Here is a 27,621-nt window from a genome sequence, read left to right on the forward strand (position 1 = left end):
AGAAATGATGTGAATGCCCAAATTTCTCTGACTATTGGCTTATTCCTTTCATGAGAAGCAGGAGAGGAAACGAAGGCGTGCTGACTCATACGGATGGAAGCATAAAATGCAGTAATGAATGTCTGATACAAATCTAGCCCAAGCATTGCTTGGACCCTCTCAATGCAGGCAGGAAAAACTCTTTATTTTCAGTGCAGGTAACCTTCAATGTGAGGTGGGAAGTTATAATGGCAAAGGTTTTTCACCTGTACCCTGCTGGCATACAGCTTTTTCAGCTATTTAGTAGGGCCCATATCCAGGCGCAGAAGTGGGTCAGAGGCAGCAGCACACCGGTAGGTGGCACAAATGGATGGCTTTGGACACCCCTGGCTTCTACCTTCCCCGCACAGTAACGTCTCCGTCCTGGGGACACTGCAGCACAGTGGGGAAATAAGTAAGCTTTAAAACTCCTTATTTAAATACGTGCAACTTGGCACTTCTCTTAAAGAAGCAAGGCTTTTAAATGCACACAACTGTATTTACACGCAATGAATTCTTCATGGAAAAAAGTTGTATCTGTATAAAGAACTGTAGACAAGGCCTTGGGAACAAGCCTGAAGGCCGAGAGCAGAGTGGGCAAAAGGGGATCCTCCGGTTCGTGGAGAGGGACGGGAGTGCCGGCTGAACCCCGGCACTGCAGTGGGCTGGATGCAGCGCCCCAGCGCAGCCTGGGACCACCAGCCCAAACCTGCTACAGGATTCACTCGGGAAATCCAATCTACCGCTATAGGCACCCCAGCCGCCACCCCCGCCAGCAGCTACTGAACCGGCAATGCCCGACAGGCGCCGGATAGGGCCGGCTGCTGCTGAGGAAGCAGGAACCGATGAACGCCTGGGGGAGGTACACTCAGTACCCAGCGGCCAGGCAGGCACCTCACAGGGGCAGGCTAACCCAGAGCCCCCGCACACCGGACAGCCTCCCGAACGCTTACAGGGAGGCTTATTTGCATGAGGAGACTCGCACCTTCACTAACGACGCTTAACGGCCACAGCACGGGCCCTGGGCTAACGCCACTGCAACAGCCGCACCACAAGCCCCACGCCATCCAGCCACGTGGCTCGCGAGAGGGCGCGGCGAAGGCGGCCCTTCCGTTTCCCTCCGCTCGCTTCCGCTGGCACTCGCTTCCCTTTCCGGCGCACGCGCGCGCTTGACCGGGGGTCCCGGTGGCGGGCGCACGTGGCTGAGTTAGCCCGCCGCCGCCTCCTCCACCGCCCCCGGGCCTAGCTGCCGCCGCTATGTTGGTGCTGTTCGAGACTGCTGCTGGCTACGCCATCTTCAAGGTGAGGCGCGGAGGGCAGGCCGGGTGCCGTGCCTCTCGCCCGGCCGCGGGCCTCAGCGCGGCGTGGGGGGCACAGCTGTGAAGTTGGAGTGTGGGTGTAGAGCGAAACGTGCGGTACTCGCGGGGGAAGCGCTGTCGCGGTGACTGCCACGGCGCCCGGCAGCTCCTCAGGGAGTTTCCCCGCGTGGAGGCCTCGTGTGGTCCTTCTGGGGCCGAGGAGGAGCAGGGAGGCTGTGTTGTGAGAGAGGTATGGGGAAGGGGCTGTGCTAGAGCCTGAAGGTGCTTGTAGGGAGGAAGGAGAGAAGGAGGGTTTGCTCCCTTGCTCTCAGTGGTTATGCCAAGCATCACCTATGGCGCTCGTTGCCTTCCGCCCGTAGGGGTGGGTTGGGTATAGGTGCCCCTTTGTGAGTCTGGTGATATCCCCGTTAGGGCATGGATGCAGCACTGTTTCTGCCTAGCTGTGTCTGCATGGCCGTTGTTCTAGCAGAAGCTATGGGTTGCAGGAAGGAACGTGTGGGAGACGGGCAACGCGTTTTCAAACAGGTGTGGAGATGTCTCGGCCTGAATGCGTTTCCAAAAGCGGGTCTTGTGGGCCGGCTGAGTGTGTGTGCAGGTATAGTGTGTGGTGTGACTTCCCTTGCCCAGCCGGGAGGAATGGACCACTTCATGGGGCTCTGATGGCCTGCTGGTGAGGTGGCTCAAAGGCTGCACTTTGACGGTGGTTTGAGCAAGTCTAGAGTGGCTGCAGTGCCATGCTCCCCTCTGACCTGTTCTCTTGCTCTCTTGCTTGAGTGTTGATGCTTGTACAGTTCCACGGTCTTGTTCATAGAGTCTGACCAGCTTAGTCTTTTTTTTTTTTTTCTGGGTTTAGCTTGTGTGAACACAAGTGCAGGTGCAAAGAGAGCAAGGCTAGTTTCTTTTGCCGCAGCCTGCTGCAGAACTATGCCTGGGCTGCTCTACAGAGTACAACACTTACTTCATCTGCCATGAAACCTTTCCTCCTCATTGGGGTGCAGCAGTGCAGTTCAGACAGGGAGGATTTCAAGATGTAAGCCACAGGGAGAAGATAAATGATTCTAGAAGCAGATAGGTTCTTGTTCTGTCCCCTTTTCCTACCCAGTACCTGGGGAACTAACACATATATCAGTCTCCTTGATTTTGTTCACTGGATGTTCACACCGGCTAATATCCGGCACCTTCCAAGTTATTGAACACCAATAAACCGAGCTCCAACAAACAAAACCCCTCTTGAGTAGGCTGCAGTGAGCCAAGGACATTTAACCTTCTAGAGGAGCCAGGACGGGGCTGAAAATAATCCATGTTTTGCTTTCTGAAATCAGGGTAGGCATAAGGCAAAGGTAGGAGGGGCGTGAAGCGAGCTGAAACAGTGTGGCTGCAGCAGCGCTGCCACACTCCTCTGCAGGTGCTGCGGGCTGGGGCGTGGGTCTGGCTGTGATGTGGGCGCAGAGCGGCTAGGGGGCACCAGCCACCAAGGAGCGGTGTTGGAGGCGCTTACACCCTCCGAAAGACAGGGGGCTGACTGCAAATGGTGTCTGGGCTGGAATGGGAGAGAGGTGAAAGCTGTCTGCTGGAACAGAGCAGAAGTAGTATGTTATTAAACTACGTTTTGAGACGAGACAGACTTTGTTTTCGGTGCTCCTGTTTGCAGCTGCTGAAGCCAGATGTGGCAAGCTGTGGCACACATCTGCAGGGCATGGTTCTTAGTCACATTGCTTTCCTTTCCTAGACATAGTAGGTGTTCAGCTGCAAACTAGTGTCATTGTTGCAGTTGTATGTTCATTCTGTATCCAAATAGTCTCTGCAGGGTTTAGCTGTGTGGTTTGTTTTATTTTTCCCTTTTAAAGCAATTTCTGCAGATTATCCCTGCTGGTTCTTTTGGGGGGCAGGGAGGGCTGGTTGTGTTTTTGTTTGGTTGGTTTTTAGATGACGATTGGGCAGAAACTGTGCTTCTGAATTTTGGGAGACAATCATGGTCACCTGCTTCCCTTTTCAGCAGTGCCTACAGATATCCATTGCCATCACAACTGTACTCTGTGCCTATGTGATCAAGAACTGTTGTCCTCTGCAGGCTTTGTAGCTCTTGGGTATTCCCTTCCCAGCAGAGGAGCAAACAGTCTAAATAGTAAGGGCAAATGGGGAATAGCTAAGTTCTAGGTCTTGGAAGAGGTTTCTCCAATGGGTCCTGCAGTCTTGCAGGACACAGAATACCCATAGACGTGGAATTTCTATATACTAATCTTGATTTAGCAGCTTCTATGCCTTTATTTTTTTGTGTGTACCTGTGTCTTTTCATAGAGGCTGAAAATTCTGTAAGCCTTGGGCTAGAAAAGATGGCTTGAAGGAAAGCATCAACAGGCTGAGGAAAGGAAGAGTTGCCCCAAGGTTTTTATATGTCTGAGTCCTGTGGGAAATGAGTTACAATGTTTATTTGCTCAGCGGCTGATTGAGTTTAAAAAGGACAACCCCCTTTGACTGGAGTTGAAAATCTGCAAGTGGAGCAAAAATCTCACAGTCCCAAGAATGAGTTCTGCACTGCAGGGAGACACATTGCAATTGTGTTGCATTTGCGTTGTGTGGACAAAACCACAAGGTTTTGAGTGTAAAGAACACGATGTTATAAAGATCTGAACTGTATTGTCCCCATGAGCACTTTTCTAGGAATTTGTGGTACAGTCTGCAGGGCTTTTTCAAGTGTATGTGGGCTCTAGGGGTGTAGTTGTTGATCTTGCACGGTTTAAAAACAGAGGGGGATCCCCTGGGTACAGAAATGGGATTAAGCCATTGCTGCTTCTTAGGTAATTCTTGGCTCAGTTGATGAGCAAGCTGTGGTGAGAAGTCTTTATAGAGATGTTCTCTTTCTTCCTTGGGTTAGCTCAGATTAATGAAAATAACTTGTGGGATCATTCTTTCTTATTAGGTGTCCCAGACATGTTTGTGTTTTCTCAAAGTAGTAGCAGGATTGGGTTTGGGTCACTGGGGTTGTGAATGAGTCCTTTAGAGGAGGTGAAGCAAGTCTGGTTTTGATAAACAAGGAGAGGGTTTTGTCTTAATGTGCAGGTTCAGAAGGACCCAGCCATTATTGAGCAACTTCAGTAATTCAGTTGAAAGTAAAAACACTGTAATACTGTGTTTATATTGGTAGGATAAAGCTGCTGTGAGAAAATAATGAAACTACAGACCCCCGAAACAGTTTGTCAACTTGTGCAGTATTATCTTCCTGTGGTTTGATACACTGTAAATCAGGTCTTCTCTGCTACAGTGCAGGGTTGAAGGCTGAGCAGAAGTGCTTTAAATATAAACTTCCTTTTCTTCTACAGGTTCTGAATGAGAAGAAGCTTCAAGAAGTTGACAGCTTATGGAAAGAATTTGAAACTCCTGAAAAAGCAAACAAAATGTGAGCAGTTTTATATGGGAATAGCAGCCTGGCTTTCAGAAGGACATGGATGTCTGTAGTTATGTGTGTTTGAGGTTCAGGAAGAAGTATTGATTTTATTTTTCAGCATTGTTGAACCTAAAAGCTGTGAACAATAATAATGTTTAGAGGAACTTAAAAAGAGATATCTAAGAGAAAGAAATAATTCCCTTTTTCACTGCAGTGTAATTAAGCTGCAGAAGTCGTTAGCATGTGTCACTGAAGCAAAAAATTGAACAATATTTTAAGGAGATCTGGATGCTTTGACAAGAACATCCAAGTAATGCTGGAGCTGGCTGAAACAGCGGGGTTTTGTGCTCACAGGAAATCTTTAAAAAGAAGTTTAATCCATTTGAAACCAATAGCATGTGAATCACTGAGAGTTGGAGTTAGTGCTGTGCCTGTGCCATCACTGAGTGTTAGCATCAATGCGTAACTGCACAGGGGCTGCAGTGTCCACTGGCTAAGCTGGCCTTTCTAGCAAATGGCCTAAAGCTGGGGACAACTATGGGTTGTTTCCAAGTCTGTCTAGGGTGTTTTTACTGGAAGATTTATAACCAGCTTTGGTTATAATGGACACCTTTGAACAAGCTATGCCTTTTGATTTGGATTTATCCTGTTCTCTAACAGTATTTAGAGAAGAGGCCAGAATGTCCCACATTTACCTGTTTGTAGTGTTGTTAATCTTGTCTTGGAAACATCATCTTGGCCACTTGCTAGACAGGATGTGGCTCTTAATGGATCTCTACTCTGATCAAAGTAATTAAATTGTCCTGCCTTTCTGAAAAGGCTCTGTGTAAGCCTGGAGCTTCTGTTGGGATCTGTGAATGCTTAACTCAAGCATTTAGCTTTATTTGTGACCTTGCTTCTTTTGCAGATACCTGACTCCTAAAGAGCAGTGGTTAATCAGAACTGGATTAGTCAAATCCTGTCCCTGACAAAGGAATTTACTGGATTGAGATAGCTTTTTAACTGTAATTCTAGATATCAACACCACAGACTATGTGAGGGGGAGAGGGAAGCTGGGCACAAAGATCTGACAGTGTGGTTAAAACACTGTCCATATCATTTTTGGCTCTGGTCAGCAGTTAGGGCATGGAAGATTTTTTGTTGTTTGTTTTAAGCTCTCAGAACTTGTATTCTAACATCTAATTATAGGGGAGTATTTGAGGATTCATCAGTTCAGTTTTAAAGTCTTTGAAGATGCATGTTAAATCTGAGCTGTGCAGGCTATGCATTCCACAGAGGCAGAAGGTTTCCTTTTGAAGATGAGTGGGAAGATGCTATCATCAGTCATTCAGCAGTGGCACCTAGTTAATCAGGGTGCAGTGTTGAAATTTAAATGGTTGATGTCTGTCTTCAAATATGAGCTACAAAGCAGATGGGGGACTAGGTTTTCTGATTATGTTGGTCCTAGAAGTATTAGATCAAAATTATTTTTTCTTTTCTAAATAAAATTTGTGGGACCCACTAAAAACTCACATCAGGCTCAAATTTAATCAGCAGGTTGAGTGCTCTTCCTCCTTTTTGAGGATAGGGATATTGATCTCTGCTCTCTTGCAGTCTTAGGGAGAACTGTAATATCAGAGTAAAATGGTTCCAGCATCTAGTTTATGTACACTTGTTCACACAATTGTGTGTGATTTTTCTTCTGTAGAGTGAAGCTGAAACACTTTGAAAAATTTCAGGACACAACAGAAGCACTTGCTGGTAAGTGAATAACACCATTCTTAAAAATAAAAATAAATAATCCCTGTCGTGCATTAGTTCGCTCATTACTTACCCCTGTCTCTGCTCTGTTTCTTTGCTTAGTTTTTGAATTAGATTTTTCACTTGACCTGTTTTGTTGTTTTACAAGGTCATCCATCCAGTCTATGGTACAGTAGAGATGTAATGAAGTCTTAATTTTTTCCTACCATGTTTATTTTCCAAGCAGCTCGCTAATAAGCACCACGTAGAAGGTTTTGACTGATATATGTAGCCTGTTGTCAATGATGGATTCTTGTTGAAGATGAATATAACTGATTTGAGTCAACATTTCGTCACTACCACTGAGACAACAGATGCATATCAGAGTACATATATTGTTACAGTTGCCCTTGTTTTATGGACACATATTGTGCCTGTGTTTTTCAGCCTAAAAAAATGCCTGTATTACACTTAAAAGAAATTCAGAAGTTTAAACAAAATAGACTTATATTCAGTAATTTTACTAATTCAACCCTTAAATGCTTAATGCTGTGGACTAGTTTGAACAGAAATTATTGAAGTTCTAGCTAGTAATTCAGAAATGGTGCGATTTACTGCTGAATGTGCTGTGTGACAGTAGTAGGTGGATGTTTCAGGTAGCATTTACAACTGAAGAATGGATCCTTCATATTCTTCTTAGTCTGGAGACAGTACCATCATACATAAGATGCAAGTTAAACAGCTGAGATCAAAGCCGCTTTATATTCCTTCTTTGGCATGGCATATTTTTTGGATTACGTTGCTTTTGCATAGGTTTGGATTCAGATCATTTATAGTTCAGCTGATTTAAAACAAAATAAAACACATACATACCCAAGAAACCCCAACCAAATGACTACCACAAAACCCCACCAAACCCACGCCCAAACAACAATAAAAAAAATCTCCCCCCCCCAATAAATAAATAGAAATAAAACCAGAAGAACAAAACCCCCAACAAAAGCTACTACTACTACTTTATTTCAGGTTTACTTATCTGTGAAGTGGGAAAGATTATACAGAGTACTTATGTCACCTTTATTTTAAAGGGTTGACTGTGTATGTGCTTGTCTTAAGTGGGTTAGGAGCTACTGGCCAGCTTGAAAGGTGGAAACTTCATTGTAGGAGGATTGAAAGGGAACTTGGCACAGCACTTAGATTTTAACCTTACATTTCATTAAGGTTCTGGAAATAAAAAATCTGTGGCTTCTGCTCTGTGATGAAGATGTTGCATCAATCACAGAAGTTCAGTGAAGCACAGAGCTGACCCACAAAGAGAGTTTAATGCCTGCTTAAAATACATTGTGTGGGACTGTAAACCTTTTACAGATCTATTAACGCTTGAGAATGAAGAAGGTCCTTTTAAAATTCTTCACTCTACATGCTCTGTTAAAAGGGTGAGTGCCTACTGACTGCCCAGTCTGTATTTGGCATCAGTCTTTGTTGAGCTTTAGATAGTACGCTATTGTCATCATCAGATGCAATTAAGCCATTCCTCAATTTAGGATATCGTGGTTGCTGACTAAGGGAACCGGAAAATGGTTGGTTAATTAAATGATACATAAAATGTTCGCATATAACCTTGCCTTTGAAAATGTTAAACATGTATCTGAAGCATATGGCATACTGTTAGTAGAGATCCTTAAACAAAATTGACAGAAATAGAACTGAAACCACATGGAGAAAGGAGAGGCAACTAGGAGAAGGGTTTTTGATTTGGGCCTCCAAAGGAGCAAGTATATAATTTTCTTCAATTTTAGCCACTGCATGCTGAAGCAGTATTGCAGCTCGGACTAGAGCTACTGTGGGCAGTTAAAATAAAAATACCAAGTTAGGAGTACTATTTTTACAGGTTTTTGGAGGGGATAGAAACTGCATCTTTGGTCTTTTTGTTTTATACAGCATCCACAGCTCTTGTAGAAGGCAAGCTCAGCAAGAACTTGAAGAAAATTCTCAAGAAGATAGTGGCAAAAGATGCCCATGAACAGTTGGCTGTAGCAGATGCCAAACTTGGAGGTGTCATAAAGGTGATAACTGATTTTGCCATTCTTTCTTGAGTCTTGTGCTACTGAAATCTTATAGTCGGGTTCCAGAGATTTTGCAGTTATTAGCAATGGGTTACGCTGCCAATGCTTTGTTTGTGGAAGATACCTAATTCTTATGATCAAGTGTGTACTGCATGTATACTGAGAAGACATCATCTTGAGTACACAAGTGAATGATACAGTAGAAGTGCACTGAGGTGCTCAGGTTTGCTTGATTTCTCTTAAATATTGGTTAGAAACCCAGCAGATTAAAACATTAATTTCTCTGAGGATCCCATCCAGAAAAAGAGGGGGAGAGGAACCAAACAAAATCCAACCAAATGAAATCTTCATCACTAACAGAGGCAGCGATAGTGGGGTGATGATTTACTGTCTTGTTGGGAGGGAGTATGCATTGTTCTGCCTTCCTTGGTCTACAGGCAGTTGTGCACATCCTTCAGTCGTTGTCTGCCAGAGGAAGGAATAAGTACAGTAGAGATGGACTGCTTTCTCCGATGTCTCATAGGTGTCAAATACCAGGGTCCCACCTCATGTCTGGCTGCTCCATGGTCCAGTGATTTTTATTCTGACAACCTTCTCATGGTGTTTTAGGAGACTGGTGTAGGCACAAAATGAGGAGGATTTAATGTTCAAGTGAATACCAAGGACTCTGAACTAATTATTTAGTTTTATTATTTGAAAAAGACCCAAAGCCCCCAGCCCTCTACCTCTGAATTTTTTCTCTGTGGCCAAACTGTTTCTAGTAAATTGCAATATCTTGAGTCTTCAGTTCCAGTATACATAGAACATTGTTTATAAATCTCTTCTTCAAACTGGAATTGTTACTGTGTGGGAAACTGGAGGTGTCGCTACCTTGAGCATCAAAGATGACAAACTTGTGTGATCACAGGGTTGAAGTGGGAAAATTGGGTATAATGAGATAAGGCTTCTCAAAGAAGGGCTTTAGAGGAATTTCACTGTTGTGCCTGACTTTGGACCATTGATTTCCGTCCTGCAGGACAAGTTGAATTTGAGTTGTATACACAGCCCAATGGTTACAGAGCTGATGAGAGGAATTCGGTCACAGATTGAAGGGCTTATTACAGGCCTCCCTTCCCGAGAGATGGCAGCTATGTGCCTCGGCCTGGCACACAGGTGAGTTTCTAGAACAGCTCTATTTCACTGCATGTTTGCCCTGCTCCTGTGACCTTGGCTATGCTGTGTTGCTTCAAGTGTCTCTAGGTATGTGACATGGTCTTGTACTCTAAGTCAAGACACATTTGTATCTGAAATCTTGTTTTATAAAGGAAGGGTTTTCCATTTTGCACCCACCCTTTAGGGAAAGGCTTCATTTTCACCTTAAGTTGGAGTTGATAGCTTTCCTTTGCACGTTACATACTTTAGGATTTGGTTTGCAATGGCTCTGTAGCAGTCAGATTCAGCATTCAAAACTCCATTGCCATCAAGAGACAAGGTGAAGACCATGATTTGCTGATTTATGCCAGAATAAATACCCATATAATACATAATGTAAATGTTAAAGGCAGAGTTTGTCTTCCCACCTTGCTGTCTCTGCTTTGGTTTAGTGGAGCAGTAGTTACATAAAAAGTTGTTTGACCAGCACAGGGCCAAGCATTCATTCATAAAGCATTAATCCATACTGTGACCTGAGCTTGTCTTGTCCATGAGCCATTGACAAGTTGTAGAACTACTTTGCTATAGCTAATTCCTTAAAAATAGATGTGTGTTTGCTTAGAAGATGGACATTAATATTGAAAAAGGACTTTGAAGATGCAAATCCTCATTGAAATCAAATGTCTTTTACTGTAGCATACTGAGGAATTTTAAATGTACATTAAACAGAAGGTAATGGGCTTTCTCAGACACTGAGAATCTGTTCCAAGAAGTTTATTCTATTGCTTCACATTAGTGTATTTGATATTTGGTGCTGGGTAGGTACAGTTTTGTGGATTGCCTCCAACTGCTGCAGAACTGGAAGTGCTGTTGACAAATACTTTTTTGTGGGGAACCATGCAGAAAGAAGCCAACAGCCAATTTCCTGCCACAGCACTTGTGTTCAGCCTGCTGCACGTGGTACAGAGAGCCATAACTTTCCCTTTCACTCTGGTCATGGGATATTTGCATGTATGCATGTTGGAGCTGTTTTGAAGCTTGTGTCAGTGTGGCTTCTGGCCACAGCTGGGAGCAGTCAGTGGCATAAAACCGAGCTGTATGAATGAATGTATGAACAGCTATATTCATACAAAAGTAGGAACAGGTGGGACATATACTTCAGCAGGATGTCAGGATGCTGATGAAACTTTATTTATGTCTCCTCAGCCTTTCCCGATACAAGTTGAAATTCAGCCCAGACAAAGTAGATACCATGATTATCCAGGCAATTTGTAAGTATATTTGGAGCTTAAATTATTAATGGATTTGGCTTCATATAGCTGGCTTCTTACATTGGTTACAGAAAATTATTGCTATCAGTTTCCTTCTAGCATGTTTCAGTAAACTGGGTATTGATGTGTTTTCTTAATATGGTTTACCACAATCAGGAAGATTTTTAGGATGATACAGTCAACTAGCAGCCAACCACTTATTCTTAGCATAGAGATCAGCTGAAATACAGGTGGTGCTGGTTTGGTCCTCTGAAGGCTTCACTTTCCAACGTGCCTCCCTCCTGAGTAATACTGGGAGAGAATGGCCCCTCAGGACAGGATTTTCTGACCCTTCAGTTTGGTGGTATCTTGTGTAGAGGACAATGTATAAATAGGCTCTTATGTTAGGTATGTAAAACACAGTGTGTAATGCTGCATTCCGTCTCCTTACTTTCTTCATGGAAAACAGACTGAAATTGTAAATTTGCAGCTAAGAAAGCTCACTCCTCATCTTTCCTTGAAGAACCCACATCGTAATTGGCATGCTTGCTGTGAAACAGTGGTGAGGAATCCTTGTTTGGAATATTAATTCCCAGACTGTAGTCAATGATGGAACATAGTTAAGCTGAAATTAATGATTTAATTCAATTCCTTCGTCACTACCACTGAGACAACAGATGGGAATGTTGGTATTGCGTTAGTGGGAAATATGTTAGCCTCAGGGCTCTGTAGCAATATATGCTGTGGGTGTTGGACTCTTACGTTGCAAATTGGTTGTATCTGGTAAACGGTGAGCCTGTTGGATTTGTGTTGGGTATATTTATTAGAAAGTCAACTAAAGGGCTTAATAGAATCTTTTAAATCAAGTTATTGAATGCAATATCAGGTTTTCAACATTAAAGCATTTTTCCGTAGTTTATTAGATGGTTAAGTTCTACGTCAGTGTTGTGTGTAGATCTTTGGCTGAATGAGAGGAAGAATAACTGGCTGATTCCCTTCCAGGGGAATGTGCTTTGCAGCTGTTAAAGGAGTCTGTCCAAGGCAGTCCCAGTGATGAAACATTCAGTCCACTGTCATGGGAATTCTAATATTTCTATAGAATTGTGCCTGGGATTAAGCAGAAAAGTAAAGACTTCTCATGTACTGCAGTCTTTATGGGATAAAATACTTCCGTTTGTCTCCCTTTACGCTATTTAAATTTGTTGATTTGAGAGTTTTCCATTTTTAGATGACCTTTCTAGAACAAAAAAGTACATTCTTCTTTCTTTTAGCACTTCTTGATGACTTGGATAAAGAACTGAATAACTACATCATGCGCTGTAGGGAATGGTATGGTTGGCACTTCCCTGAACTGGGCAAAATCATCACAGATAACCTAACGTATTGTAAATGTGTGCGGAAAGTTGGTGAGTAATGAGGAGGCATGAGCCTGGAGAATGTTGCATGTTAGTATGCAATGCATTAATGGCGTTGATTTGTAGACCAGCAACTCATTCAACCAGCTAGTCATGACCCTGTATTTTTTTAATAATGAAACTTGCGGTCCAGGGAGAGACCTATGAGTTTAAGGGAGCTTTTTTCTCCAATTGTAGGAAGAATTACATAGGTTTGGGTAGTGGTAAATGACTGCTTGCTTCCTGGAATTCTTCCTTTGTAAACTTGTGACTGAAGATTTTGCAGCAAGCAGCTACTGAAAAGGTGAAGTGCAGTGTTACAGAGTAAGGGCTTTTTTTTCCAGCTTCAAATTTAGTATTTCCAAGCATTCTCATCTAGTATAAACGTAAAGTCAGAACACTGACATGTGTTCTGACATATTTGGGGAGTTTGGAATAGGATGATAGCAGGCTTGACTCCCTGTTTTTATTTTGGCCTTTTATCCTCATCTGTTTGTGCTTTTTTTCTTACAAGTTTGTATCACCCCCAGCACAAACATGCTGTCATCTGTCCCCCACAGGAGATAGAAGCAATTTTGCCTCCTCTGATGTTTCTGACATCCTACCAGAGGAGATCGAAGAGGATGTGAAGGCTGCCGCTGAGATTTCCATGGGGACAGAAGTATCGGAAGAAGATATAAACAACATAATCCATCTCTGTGATCAGGTATGTACAAATGCGTGAATAGCAATAGAACTCCACTTCAGCCAGATCAGAGCCTCCTCTACCGAGCAGAGATTTTCCCAGGGCATTGTTAACACACTTGTGATGGCAATGATGATTCTTATATTGTTGCATTCCTGATGTACAGACATGAGGGTGCACAGTCACTACCTCATCTGAGCCATCTCAGACTGTTGATGTCTGCACAAAGTCTTCTGAAAGTGTCAGTCTTGCTTTTGGGGGGGAATTGTGTCATCGTGCTTTTAAGTCATTGAGGTAATGGTACTGTATAGCCTCTCTTTAATCTGTCACTTTTGAAGCCAGGTGATAAACCCTGGGTTAAAAGTGGAGCACTGAGGCCTCAAGAAGAATTAAGAGCCCTATCCTGCTTTCATCTGGTTTCTGTGTGAACTCCCTTTGACTTTAGTTGTGCCAGTCGGATCCCTTTGTGACTTTACCAGGGAGTGGCAGGCTTAGGAGTTCCTGTTCTTGGTCTAGACCAGGCTGCTTTTTTTTATGTGCATTCTAATTGTGTGTATTTGTATGGAACGAGTAAAGAGCATTTATCCCATTTCAAGAGAATGGTGGCAAAGATTTATGTGAAAACTGAATGTTCCAGGGTTTTGTCCTAAAGAAAATGTCCTAACTAAGTACTTTTGTTCTGCTTCACTGTCTTTGGCATGTTGTCAGCTCCTTTATCAGGAGCTTTGCTGAGAAAATAAGTTGCATAAGCGAATAAGCAATACAGATCCAGTATACTCTGTGGATGAAACCCTGCTCTGGGAGTATGCCCTATATAAAGCTTTCTGTAACTCTGGCTCCTGGTTGGCTGTTTGCACTTTGACGGTCTCCTCTGTTGGAATTCCAAGCACTTCCTCATTTCAATATATTTATATTGATATTTGCTGGTTAGCTAATTCTGATTCCTGTAACCAAGCTCTGTCTGTGCCAGGTGATTGAAATCTCTGAGTATCGGACACAGCTATATGACTACCTGAAGAACAGGATGATGGCCATTGCTCCTAATCTCACCGTGATGGTGGGCGAGCTGGTTGGAGCAAGACTCATTGCTCATGCAGGTGGGTTACACTAATCACTTAGTAAATAAATTAAGTAAAGCTTAGATGATTTCATTAGGGGTTTTTACCAAGGAGCCGGTCAGCTAGAAGCATTATGCAATCTTATGGTAAAGAGGGGAAGAAAGCTCTTGAGGAATCTGAGAATACCAGCATGAGCTTGGTAGTAGTCTGTGATGACAGAATTCTTAGTTGGCCTGAATTCTTTTTGGAATATGAGGGCAACTTAAGTCACTACCTCTTCTGAGACACTTACTGAGCCTCCTGCTGATAGTCCAGTCACTTCTGAGGTGAAATGCCGACAAACTGTCATTGGACTTCTGTAGTCAGACCGGCTCAAGGTAGCAGCCTTATTTCACTTATCTATGCTGCAGCTCTGCAGTGATGTGTTCTTGCTGCTAGACTGTCAGGCACTACTCCAGTGGAATATGTTTTATTGAGTCAGCCTTCTTTCCTGTTGCTGAAATCAAACCAAGACAGTTAGTTAAAAGCATGAAAGACTGAAATGGTTTACATGTCCTTCAGGAAATGAATGTGAAGCAGCTTTTATAGAAATAGATGGCTCTAAGCTTCCTGCTTTTGAATTGTGCAGGAATCTAGCGTCCTGCTTCTCTAGCTGCTCCTCTGACAAATTACTATTGCTGTGTTGCCTCCTTCTAGGTTCCCTTTTGAATCTGGCGAAACATCCAGCTTCAACAGTTCAGCTACTAGGTGCTGAGAAGGCACTCTTCAGAGCACTGAAGACTAAACGGGACACACCTAAATTTGGCCTTATCTATCATGCTTCCCTAGTGGGACAAACCAATATCAAAAACAAAGGAAAGGTCAGTTGCAGAATTGTTTTATCAGCTTGGCTTTTTCCAGAGCATGGGGTATCTGTTGATGAGATGGCTTGAACTTCAGACTGAGGCGCTTGCTTTACTGTGTTGCTTCGTGGTTATGTGGAAAATACCACAAATCTCTGGATGTCATTCGTTCCCGTTCAAAAGGGCAAATGGAATTGTCCATCTGAGTAATAACAGATGTATTCCTGCAGATTTATGATACAACACTGGCTTTCTCAAGAGGTATATTACTGTTTTCTTCTATAGAATAGTAAGCTAAGCTATTGCAGGCTTTAGTCTTGATTGAAAATCAGACTGTTGGATTAAAGCTAGTAACTTTTGTGGCTTGCTTTTAAAGCTTATAAAGACTTTTATAATGCAGGTGGATACATATGTGTTTGAACTGTGAAGTAAGCTATCTAGCTGGAAATTGCACCTCAAACTAACCTACACCTCACCCTAAAGGTTGGGGTAAAGTGGGATATGTATAACTATCTTGCTGTCTCAGATATTTCCCTCTGTTTATCAAGAAAATAAGGTGTTACTTTAACAGCATTTCAGTTTTGAAAGAATGAGGTACTAATTGTTTTTTTGGACTAAACACTGCTAGTAAATGGTTACTTTGTTCTTTTGTTTGTGGGTATGGTTTCCAGATCAGAGTGAATCATTGCCTTATGTTTAGTCTTAGCATTTAATGTTCTTTTTGCCTTTTCCAGATTTCTCGAATGCTGGCAGCTAAGACTGCCTTGACTATTCGTTATGATGCCTTGGGAGAGAATACCAGTGCTGAAATGGGAGCTGAGAACAGACTAAAAGTAGAGACGAGGATGAGGCTTTTGGAAGAGAGAGGGGTAAGTCTAGCAAAGGGCTGCATGAAACTGACATTCTTGTATGGTATGAATTTTCTGCTGAGTCTTTTCCTTTCACTCAGTTGTGTAATCTAGTGTCACTCTTATGCTGTAGCTTCTCCCAACCTTGGCTGGAGCAGTAGGGTTTGTAAACCAGTTGCATCCATTTATTTGTATATGAGCTTTTCTTGTTTACATGCCTATTTGTATTTACATTATATTGAAAAGTCTTGATTTTGAACAAGATGAGCAAGATCATACCTTTACATTCTGTTACGTCTCTATAGATACTTTTATTACTTCACAGCTTCTTTCTTTTCACCTTAGAAGAAAACATGTTTAGGTTTTCTCCCTCCTCACATTTTCCACCATGATTCCACAAAATCTGAATGCTGGTGATGCTTAGCTACAGGCGGAGCTCCTTAAGACTGAGGCAAGATGTTATTCTGCAAGTTGCTGCTTTGCCCTCCCATAACCTAATGCATATCGTGTCTGCACACCTCCTGCTCCACCTCTTGCCATTCACACTGATGCTGGGAGAACATAGGGTTCACTTTCCTCTTTTAGGTGGCACGCCTGGTGCATGTGATCTTGTAAATGGTGCCTGGCTTCAGCCTTCCAAGCTAGAAGATCTGATACTAACGCTGTAGTACTGGCATCACTAGAACAAAAAACAGAGGAATCAAGAAAAACCTGCCTGCTCCTCCTTGAACATTTCATGGGAGATCCCATCGAAACACAGTCAGGGAGACATGTTAATACCAAAACACAAACTGATCACCTGAAAAGTGCAAGTTCAATTCAAATTCAGTTTGGGGCTTGTATTGTGGTTTTAGTGTTGGCTTTATGCCAGGCATAGGGTGATACCTGCCCTGGCGTGCAGTTATCCTTTTGAAAAAAGGAAGTGTGCACAAATTCAAGCTCATCTTGGGATTTTTAGAGGTGTGATGTTGTAGGTCATGTGCCTGTGGTATGTTTGATCCAGTACTAGATGCCCTTTACTTGAATTGGGCTCTTGAGGAGCAGTATTAGAAAGGCACATGCCTTTCTTGCTGCAGTTACTTCCCTGTCTCTATTCTGCTCCCAGGTATAAGACTCATACAGGTATACAAGAGCCTGACTAATATATGTCTATGAATTTTCAGTTCCTTTCAAGAGCTGTAGAACTTGTGTTGGGAATTGTTTTCATTATGAGTAATTTGTTTTTCACTTCTAAATTTTTCTTGTAGATAAGAAGAATAAGTGGCACTGGAAAAGCCTTGGCCAAGGCAGACAAGTATCAGAACAAGAGGTGAATAGTTTTTCCTTTCAGCTTGGCTGTGTAAAAATAACTCCAGGTTTTTATTTCTGAGAAGCTTCTAGGCTGTGGCCTGTGTTGACTTAAGATCCAGAGAGCATTTTCTGTGCTCTGAAACAGTGATGACGGGTCCCACTGCTAAGGGGAATTTCTGTTTTCCCACGTTTTGCAGTTGTGGTAAAGCCATTGAACTGGAGAAACAGTTATGATTTTCTAACAGTAAATTACTGACATCATCAGATAACAAGTATGTTTAGATGCTGTCAGCATCAGCCCAGAAAGCTGAATAGTTTGGGGAGTTAATATTTATTTAATTAAGCTTTATTTAATGCAAGTCTGGATAAATGAAATTTGAGAAAATCAGTGTTTGAATTAGTTGTTGACATGGAAGCTGTCCTAGAGACCTACTGAGTCATCTTACTCTTGAAAAGTTTATTCTGAGTGAAGCTTCATCTTCTTATTTAGGTCTTGTCTGTAATAAGTATCTTGAGCAATAGATAGGATCTGTACTCTGGACACTGTTAAAGCAGTTTCTGGTGCCCGAAGTGACACTGTAAATTGCAACTGGAACAGCTGAACATCTAAGGATTTGAACAGGGTAATATTAGTCTGAGCTGTGACATCTGGGTTTTTTGCTTAATTTGGTTTTGGGCTTCTTGCTTAGCTTGTCCTGCTTATTTTGCTGAAGCTTTGGTGTAGAGAGGGCAAGTGCTTGCCAAAACCAGGGCCAGGTTCAGAACTAGGTGCTAGTTCTGAAAAAATAGCACTGTTGTACCCATCTACAGTCCCTGAACATCTTTCTCATGCCCAGCTGTAACTTCAGTTTCCATATGCTGGGCATTTCAAAGGAGTGATGGCTGTGATTTCTGGAGCAGCTTTTGAAAAGAGTGTAAGTGAAGCATCAGGGCGTGTAAAGAGGCAGTAGGTTAGGGAGGAGAGTGTTGAGGAGACAACATACATGCTGGGTTTTGACCTCTTGAAATGAGGAGTCATGAATTCCTGCCAGGACATGTTTCTGGTGTTAGAAGTGCCTTGCAAATGTGTCTAGGCTTGGGGGAGAGAGTGAAGATAATTCCTGGCTGTTTGGCTTAGTCTGATTGTCTGAAAGGGAAGCTAACTCAGTCCCTGTCAAATTGTCCTTGTACTACAAAAATGGCAGTGCTGCTGCTTTATGGAGATTGTTTGAAGAGCTAAACTTGTGTTTTGAGGAGATTGGCAAGAATGTCTTAGTCTTGTTTGGAACTATGGATCTTGTATAAATTAGCTATTGAAAGTAGTATTTCAGAAGTTAACTGCCAGGTAGTTTTTAGAATTGAGCTTTAAGTGAAGCATTTCAGTATGCTTTCCAGAAAACATCTGAGAAAGTGCATTTTACCCATCTTTGGCATGTTTATTCACTGGGGTTTCATTTACTCATTTATTAGCAGCAGCATTTTGACAATGATAAGGAAGCCAGTGGGCTCTTGCTCGGCTTAAACTGAAGCAGAGACTGTTTGCAGAAAGCTGTGTAATCAATATCTGTAAAGCCATGTGCAGTGTTAATGCCCATAAGAATAGTTTTTGGTGCTTAAGGGATGAATTGGTGGTACTGTCTGCTAGCATCACTACATGCTTCCCACTCTAGTCACTGGCCTCAGTTGCTTTTTTAACCTGTGCAAGGTACTACATCAGATTCATACTTCAGAGAAGTTTAGATGCTCAGTGTGTGGCTAGGGAGGGAATAGTTCAGGCTTACTGATTTAAAACTCATTTTTCCTTCAGTAGGTATTATGTTCTGAATGAGAAAAAAAGTGTTTCATAGCTGTTGGATAGGGACATAGTTGTCCCTGAAAAGGGCCAGCTAAAGAGCACTGCCTTTCAGGGTGGCTGGTTCTTTGCAGCTTCTAGACGAGCTGGGACTGAACAAAGGAGCATGCAATATTTGAGAAGAGGCAGTTTCAGACACAGATCAGGTATTTGAATATCCTATAAAGTCAGTGATACAAGTGATACAGAGATGAACCATAGCATCACCCTGCCTTGTGCGTTGTGCCCTGTGAATGTAATGGTGGAGATTCAGAGCAGAAAATGCAAAAGTAAAGCTATTTCTAATCCTGTATGCATATTACCCTTAGGGTATGCTTATATGGACTTAAAATTGTGGGGGGACCTATGTGCTTGTGACCATACAGCTGTATTGGAAAGGCTTTCAGCAGCAGAGATCAATCCACTGGGTAATTTAAGTGCTTTGTAGAACCTTGAACAGATACAAAGCAGAACCAAACTCTTACTTAACAGGTATCTTCTTTTCAGATCAGTTGTACTTCATGGGGTCTCCTCTAGTAATGATTACTGATGAACCATTGATGTATTGGAGAAATGTTCTCACTACCTGTAGATTCTTTTTGTTAGCTGAGCAAGATTGATTTGGTAGTATTCTCAGGAAGTTGTGTTGGAAAGTTTATGTTCAACTGCAGGGTCTTACTGGGGGCCTAGATCTTCTTTTTTATTACTTAAACTAACTTGTTTTCTCATTACAGTGAAATAAAAGTATTTGACCCGTCTGGTGACTCTACACTTCCTGCTGTTTCAAAGAAACGCAAAATTCAGGAGGTAGAAGAACAGGACACAGAGGTTGTTGTGAAAGCAAAGAAGTTCAAACCAGCCATGAAGGGTTAGTTCCTGCATCTGTGCTGCTGGTGTGTTGCTGTGTGTATCATGCAGTGGGGCGTAACATTTACAGCCAGCCTGGTTGTTGTTCTTCAGTATGAGTATGTAAAAAAGAAAATGGTAATCCTTTGTGGACTGACACCGTACTGCAGTCATTTTACTTAAAATACCTGTTTTTAAACAGTGTAAGCATGTAAGAACATTTGAAAACAAAACTCATTCTTGCAGAACTTCTTGCTCAGCAGGCTCATGTTTAGTGGGCCTCAGAGCCTTAAATTAACCACTCCCCCCACACACACTTCTCTGTAAAAGCAGAATTTGCCCAATTTTCTTTAAAGAATACTGGTTTATTCTGTATAGAAATGTTTTCTGGCATGTTTCAACATACAAACATTGAAAGTCAGAATTGGATGTGAAATGACACTTGGAAATTTCAGTCTGGATTTACGCAGCACACGAACAATTGTTATTCTCTGGAGAGCTAAAACTGAACGATGGCCACAGTTGTTCCTTCTTTCTGTAGTAAGTTACTGTGTGGAGAAAGATTCTGGACTGTGACTTAAATAATCTGGTTTTATACTATGCCTCATTTTAAGGAACATTCTCACCCTTCTCTTGAGTGCACTCAGCGCCTCTAAACAGCTGGCCTAATAATTCCTATGATAGTGGAGTACACAGTGTATAACTTGGGGGAGGTGGGAGATGACTTATGTGAGACCCTGAGCCGGGTCTGGGGGTGAGCTACTCCCAACTACCCGTGTCTGCAGCAGGTCGGGGGCTGTTGGAGTCTCCCTTTTCTGCCCTTCTCTGTGCTGCTGTGTTTTAGAGTATCATAGAATAGTTAGGGTTGGAAAGGACCTTAAGATTACGACTGGAAAAAGGGAAATATAACCCCTATTTTCAAGAAGGGGAAAATTGATGACCCAGGGAATTACAGAGCAGTCAGTCTCACCTCCGTGCCTGTCAAAATCTTGGAGCAGATTCTCCTGGAAGGCATGCTAAGGCACATGAAAATCAACAAGGTGCTTGGTGACAGCCAGCATGGCTTCACTAAGGGGAAATCCTGCCTGACCAATTTGGTGGCCTTCTATGATGGGCCTAGGGAGCCGATGGACAGGGGTAGAGCAGTTGATGTCATCTACCTGGACTTGTGTAAAGAGTTTGACACTGTCCCACACGACATCCCTGTCTCTAAATTGGAGAGACATCAATTTGATGGATGGACCACTCGGTGGATAAAGAACTACCTGGATGGCCACACACCAAGAGTTGTGGTCAATGGCTCAATGTCCGGCTGGAGACCAGTAACGAGTGGTGTCCCTCAGGGATCGGTGTTGGGACTGGTCTTGTTTAACATCTTTGTCACTGACATGGACAGTGGGATTGAGTGCGCCCTCAGCAAGTTTGCCGATGACACCAAGCTGTGTGGTTCAGTTGATACCCTGGAGGGAAGGAATGCCATCCAGAGGGACCTCAACATGCTTGTGAGGTGGGCTGATGCCAACCTCATGAGGTTTAACCATGCCAAGTGCAAGGTCCTACACCTGGGTTGGAGCAATTCCAGGCACAGCTACAGGTTGGGCAGAGAATAGATTCAGAGCAGCCCTGAGGAGAAGGACTTGGGGGTGTTGGTTGATGAGAAAATGAACATGGGCCGGCAGTGTGCGCTTGCAGCCCAGAAAGCCAACCGTATCCTGGGCTGCATCAAAAGGAGCGTGACCAGCGGGTCGAAGGAGGTGATCCTGCCCCTCTACTCTGCTCTCGTGAGAGCTCCACCTGGAGTATTGTGTGCAGTTCTGGTGTCCTCAACATAAAAAGGACATGGAACTGTTGGAACAAATCCAGAGAAGGGCCACGAGGATGATCAGGGGACTGGAGCACCTCCTGTATGAAGACAGGCTGAGGAAGTTGGGGCTGTTCATCCTGGAGAAGAGAAGGCTGCGTGGAGACCTCATAGCAACCTTCCAGTATCTGAAGGGGGCCTATAGGGATGATGGGGAGGGACTCTTCATTAGGGACTGTAGTGACAGGACAAGGGGTAACGGGTTAAAACTTAAACAGGGGAAGTTTAGATTGGATATAAGTAAGAAGTTCTTTCCTGTTAGGGTGGTGAGGCACTGGAATGGGTTGCCCAGGGAGGTTGTGAATGCTCCATCCCTGGCAGTGTTCAAGACCAGGTTGGACGAGGCCTTGGGTGACATAGTTTAGTGTGAGGTGTCCCTGCTCATGGCAGGGAACTTCATGATCTTAAGGTCCTTTCCAACCCTGGCTGTTCTATGATTCTGAGATAATCTAGTTCCAACCACCCTGCCATGGGCAGGGACACCTCACACTAAACCATGCCACCCAAGGCTCTGTCCAACCTGGCCTTGAACACTGCCAAGGATGGGGCCTTCACAGCTTCCTTGTGCAACCCATTCCAGTGCCTCACCACCCTCACAGTGAAGAACTTCCTCCTTATGTCTAACCTACATCAGAGTGTAGTTATGCTGATCATGTACCTCTTCATGCTCAGCTGATGCTGAGGTGTGATCTTTCCAAACACTGGTTCCATGGTGTCTGTATACATGATGAATCAACTTGTAGCTGCTCTGTCATGCTAAATTTAGCTGAGAATTAAACTGGAGGGAAAATCCTTTGTGTTATGAAGCTGAGGTACGTGCCCCGGTTTGTTCTCTTGTACTTGTCATAATGAGATGGGGACGTGTGAGTACTTTGGAGGCTTGAACTTTGCCTGTTTGCTTTTTGGAGAATGTGGGTGTTCTCAAAGCCACTGCTTTTGATAATCTTTTGAACTAATTTCCCTTAGTATAGTTTCAGAATTGTCCCCTTGGGCTTCCATTGCATTATCAAAGCAAGTGTGTTGACATCTCATGGGCATGAGCTCCTCACAGGTGAAATATTGCGCTGATCACCATCCTATCTCTTACAGAGTGAGGTGGATATTTCTATTTATATGTCTGTTTTTCAACCACCTTGCGCTTGCTTCTCTTGCTTTATTGAGCATTGATACCTCCTGGTGTAGGGGTTGGGTGGAGCGTAGCAGGTTATCCTTGAGGTACCAAAAATTATTTGAGCAGTAGACTCTGTTCATATCAACTGGGTCCTTTTATTTGGATGCTTGGGCATTAGAACTGTGCCAGTTGCTTCAGACTATGGAAGAAGTGTTTTCAGAGACCTTACTTATCTCCTGTCACCTGTATGCAGAACTAATCCCTTCAGCCTGTCCTACTGTACCCTTTAAAATAGCACTGCCCCTAAGTTTGCAATTCTTGTATTTGGCCACCCAGCAAAGTGCATGCTATACAGATCGTATGGCTTGTTCTTTACTAGTATGGTTTGTATGACTGCACTGTGTGCTGGAGGCGGTGTGGTGGTGGTCTGAAAACTTTGAGTGGTTCAGTAGGTTCCATAATACACAGAAGAGTGCAGAGGAAGTCCCAGCATTAAGATTTATGTTGTGTGTCACTTGAATATGCATGAGCCTTTAATTTCTGGTGTTCTTGGCTCTATACTTCCTGGTGCAGTGCTCTGTTAAGCTTTTCTCTGATCAGAGATTTCACATCCAGACATAATGTTGTGAAAGAAGTCTCTGCCCAGTCCTACCCCAAGCTGTTCATGCAGCTGCATGATAAATGGGGTTGTGAAAAAGCAGTCCAGAAAGAAGGAAAAAAAGGAATTCTTTAGCCAGATCAATTTTGATCCCTTTTGTATTACACGAGGAAGGTAAGGGACAGGAGTAAGCTGGGAAGCTGCCACTGAAAAGTGATTTGTCAAACTGTTGCTTTAATATTTGTTGTAAAGGGAGACAGTATTTTGAATTGAGCTAGCCTGAAATGTAGATATTGCTGTAGGCTGAGATGTGTAACATTTTCTTTAATCCCAGTTTGGGGTGCATGCATGGCAGTACTTTGGGTAGGAAAATGGTAAGGCTTTAGCTTTTTACACCTAAAAAATAGTGCCTGAAAGGATAGTGCCTGAAACAAGTTATAATCCACTTAAGGAGTTGTCTGTTAAAACCTGTTTTGATGATGGGGGATGAGAACAGGACAGGTATTTTTGTGACTACAGTCTTTGAAGCTGAATGTGGTTAGACAGAATGCATGCCACCAAAAGGGGCTAGCCAGCACCCCCAGTGAAGCGTTCAGCTTGCATTTAAGCGTCAGGATATAGTAGCAGCTAGTCACTTGGGAAGGTCTCTCTCTTGAAAAGAGAAATATCGTCTTAAATGAATAGAGTGAACCTTGCAAGACACAAAGCCTTAAATGACAGCAACATCATGAGATGGCATCTTTATTGATAAGCAGTGTGACTTGGTTCTGTGCATGCAGAGCATCGTCCAGAGGAGGGGAGGGTACATGAGGCTAGGGTGGAAAAGCTTACAGAAAACTGGTAGAAAATGGGTGCGTGAAACCCACTGGTGATCTCTAGCACTGCACAGGGCTGTCACTCAAACTGCTTCTCTTGGTGCTGCTTTCTGTACCTCAGTGCATGATAGTAAGAGCTGTTGTCTTTCTTGTCAGCTGCTGTGTATCACAAAGAAACCCCACTGGGCTTGAGTGACATAGAAGTGTTGCACCCAGAGGGAAAAGAGCAGCACCCCTGGAGCCTTTATCCTCATTCTGCCTAGGTACAAATATGTGAAGCCTTGTGATGAGCTTTGCTGGAAAGCAGCAACTGAAATCTGCACGAAGGCATCTGCTACTGGCTGTGAGAAGTGACAGAGCCTATGAGTGACTGCACAGGGCATCATCTGCGGTTGTAAATTGTGACAGGTTCCACTGCCTGGTGTGTCAGACTTGATGACATGTAGAGTTATAACAAGAAGTTATTTTTCCAAGGTTACCACCCAGCACTTTGCTTGAAAACGCACATCTTACCCATCCAGCTGAGTGAAAATGTATCACATAGCACAATACAATGTGTGTGCTCCTGTGGTATCATATGGCTTTAATGTAGTTTATATGTATTTTTCAGCTATTTTGTATTTCCCTGTGTCATACCTAGGGAGGGGAGGATACTTTCTTCTACAGGCATTTTGAATGCCTTTGCTTGCACACTGTTTGCTGTGAAAGATGTGTATGGCAGAATCCACTTAGAATTATATTTGCCAGTTCCTTTATGTCGAATCCTTTGCTGTTTTGCTTCTGGCATGTTTTTTTTAAGTTCAGAAAGCTGCCTGTGTTAGCTGGCTGTGTTTTCCTGTAGACATGTCTAGAAATTTTTTATCCTGAAGCCATTTTTTTTTGTCTGAAGCTTATGTTAGAGGCAAAGATTGAAGTACATTTTTTGGACTCATAATCCTCCTGCTGCCTCAAGGAGCTCAACTTGTGACAAAGTACAATCAAGATGTTAGGAGGTTGTGTGTTTGGGGGTTTGTATAATTGCACTGGCTTTGTTTGTGTTCTTTTCGTAAGTGGTGAGTGAGTGTGCTTCAGAATCAACTTGATTCAGTTTTCAGGGGAGAGTACAGTGAGAAAATTACTTCTGGAGTGCACACCACAAGCACAGCGTCTTGGTTTTATAGCTACTGAAGGACACTGGTTGCTATGTCATGAACTCACTCATGAGTACTACACACTGAGAAACTTGGTATCCAGCACTGACTCAGCTGTGCAAAAAACTAAGCTGGGTATGCTCCAGTAACAGCCTGGCTACTGCATAGGCTGTCAGCTTGGTAATCATTTCTGCTTGGTTTCTTTACCTAGAGATTTCTAAGACTGTGGTGCGTATTCTAGAAAATGAGTGGTAAATCATAGTGCCTTTAGCACTGTAATTAGATAGCCCAGCTGGAGATGGATAGTCCTGAAAAATAAGAGTGCATTAGTAAATCTTTCCTTGGGTTAATGTTCCTCTCGGCTTATATAAATAATTCAATTCCTGTCTTCCAGGACAGGAAAGTGTTTCTGCTTTTGCATTAAATGCTTTATGTTTGCTCAGCATTAAGAGATCTTTGTGTTTGCCAGTCTAAACAGTAAAGAAAAATGCTCTGCTTCTTATCCCATTTCCACCATCAAGATAGGGAAGTAAGTTGTGAACAAGCTACTGCTGGCTGAACATACTTCTAATGTGGGTTTTTGAGTCTTTCCACTGCTCTTGTGATGCTGGTGAAAATACTTGCCAAACTGGACAGTCTCTTTTCAGATAGAGCACTAAATGTAATTTGACAAACAAATGAAAACATGCAAGCTTGTTTTAAACTTTGAGAGCAGCATATAGGAGTGGTGTTTGTACCAGAAGATGCGAATAGTGCTGTCTGAGCATTGTCACTTGTGTCTTAGGTAGTTGTACGTTTTGATTATAGCAGGGAGTGGTCATGCAGGAAAGAGCAAAGAGGAGGGAAAGCAGTTGTATAGAGATGTAAAGATGGGGCAGTGTGTATTCAGTATTTTGCCTTCTTACTATCATCACTGTATCCTCTCACGTTTTGCCATTTACCACTCTTAGTAACTGACAACCTGCCTTTTTCTTCCTTCTGTGGGACAGAAGAGAGAACAGTAGAAGATGGTGAACCTGTCAAAAAGAAGAAAAAGAAAAAGGATAAGGAGAAGCAAGCTGAAGAGGAGGAGGTCCTGAATGAGGAACACTCCACCAGCCCCACGGTTGAGGTAAGGCAGAATTACACAGCTACCTGATCCCTATGGGAATGCATTCTCTCCAGAACACATGCATTGAGGGGGGAGCAATGCTTTTATCTGTATAACCCATGGTATGCAAGGACAGTTTTAATCTAGTAAGTATTTCATGATACACATCGTTGTAACGTCCGGAAGATTTGCATTACGAAATAAGGTCTGGGAAATTTGTGACTAATGCCTCTGTGTTTCCCCTCCTTTCCCTTACTTGCCCCCAGCTTTAGTCTGTTCTCTTTCTATGCTTTTTCTCCTCAGGAGGGTGTCCCCTGGTGCTGATCCACAGGCATCTATCTAGTGTTTAGGACTTGCAGGGAGCAGAGGCTGCACTTGATGAATTCATGAAGCATCATTTGGTGGCTTCTGGCAACAGCAGAGTGGATGGGGCCAAGCCAAACTGGTTGCTCAGATTTGAAATCCTGTTCTTAACATGGGGTTTAATTTTCTCCCCATTGTTTAACACAGCTATGCTGCCTGGCTGCAGTGCTGAGCTGTCAGCAGTGTAGCAGAGAGCACAGCTGCCCTTGACCACTGGCCCCACTGTGCTGTAAACATCAAGTGCATGTAGCAATAGAGGAAAGGGGATATCTCTTGGGTCGTGCTTTGCTGAGTATGGCAGCTACTGTGATGCTTTGAGTGTGAGCTCTGTTGCCTAGCTACGTGTGTTGCTTTGCTTTTCCATTATGCTTTGTTCATACCAACATTTGTTTGTTTGCAGAATACAGAGAAAAAGAAGAAGAAAAAGAAGAAAATGAAAGACGAGGATGAGGACTGATGAGGAACAGGGAGGAACATTGGCCCTTGGACAGCTGATTCAGAGTAGCATTTTGTGACAATTTCTTTAGCCTCTTGCTGCAAACCAACTTTGCTGTGTTGCAAGAGGGCAGTGAGATGGGTTGGATACCCATCTTCTGCCCTGGAACCAGGATACTATGGTGTCTCTGCTACTTAGGAGGATGGCTGGTTTTATTTTGCGGTTTCCTTTGTTGAAAAGCTCATGGTAGATCCTCTTTTCATATGCAGTCTCCACTGATAAGGAATAAAAACATTTTTTACAGAGATTTTATGCCTTTGTCTTGTTTGTTGGTTTCCTAACCATTGTCAGGAGTATTTATAAGATTTATTGTTTTAAATGAATATTAAGCAAAGAAAAATCCGAAGTGTGAAAATGTTCTCTAAAGAATTCAAAGGTTGGAATATTCTAAAGTTCTGCATAAGATTGGTACAAATATCTCTGCATCATCTACAATATCAGTGCATCAAGCATGCACTGAACAGCTGAGCTGCATTACTGAGTCTGTGTTGTAGGT

At 43.1% G+C, this 27,621-nt stretch overlaps 1 protein-coding gene and 4 non-coding genes across 5 annotated transcripts; all 5 read left to right on the forward strand.

Annotated features, from left to right (window-relative positions):
• Positions 1-1,246: 1,246 nt before the first annotated feature.
• On the forward strand, positions 1,247-27,377 carry NOP58 (NOP58 ribonucleoprotein). The gene is made up of 15 exons (XM_062619770.1): positions 1,247-1,320; positions 4,658-4,734; positions 6,410-6,462; positions 8,383-8,507; positions 9,523-9,659; positions 10,845-10,909; positions 12,160-12,294; positions 12,843-12,988; positions 13,938-14,064; positions 14,722-14,885; positions 15,602-15,736; positions 16,963-17,024; positions 19,550-19,683; positions 26,166-26,287; positions 27,030-27,377. Exons 1-15 carry the CDS (start codon positions 1,276-1,278, stop codon positions 27,084-27,086), a joined length of 1,584 nt encoding a protein of 527 aa, XP_062475754.1. The 5' UTR covers positions 1,247-1,275; the 3' UTR covers positions 27,087-27,377.
• LOC134164245 (small nucleolar RNA SNORD70) lies at positions 6,733-6,819 on the forward strand. The gene has a single exon (XR_009965074.1). It is a non-coding gene; the product is annotated as a small nucleolar RNA SNORD70 (small nucleolar RNA).
• LOC134164246 (small nucleolar RNA SNORD70) lies at positions 11,482-11,569 on the forward strand. The gene has a single exon (XR_009965075.1). It is a non-coding gene; the product is annotated as a small nucleolar RNA SNORD70 (small nucleolar RNA).
• On the forward strand, positions 13,089-13,172 carry LOC134164248 (small nucleolar RNA SNORD11B). Its single transcript, XR_009965077.1, has one exon. It is a non-coding gene; the product is annotated as a small nucleolar RNA SNORD11B (small nucleolar RNA).
• On the forward strand, positions 14,228-14,313 carry LOC134164247 (small nucleolar RNA SNORD11). Its single transcript, XR_009965076.1, has one exon. It is a non-coding gene; the product is annotated as a small nucleolar RNA SNORD11 (small nucleolar RNA).
• Positions 27,378-27,621: the final 244 nt, after the last annotated feature.

Source organism: Pezoporus occidentalis, unplaced genomic scaffold (assembly GCF_034315485.1).
Source record: "Pezoporus occidentalis ecotype Australia unplaced genomic scaffold, CSIRO_AGI_Poc_V1 ctg213, whole genome shotgun sequence".
Classification (NCBI taxonomy): domain Eukaryota; kingdom Metazoa; phylum Chordata; class Aves; order Psittaciformes; family Psittacidae; genus Pezoporus; species Pezoporus occidentalis.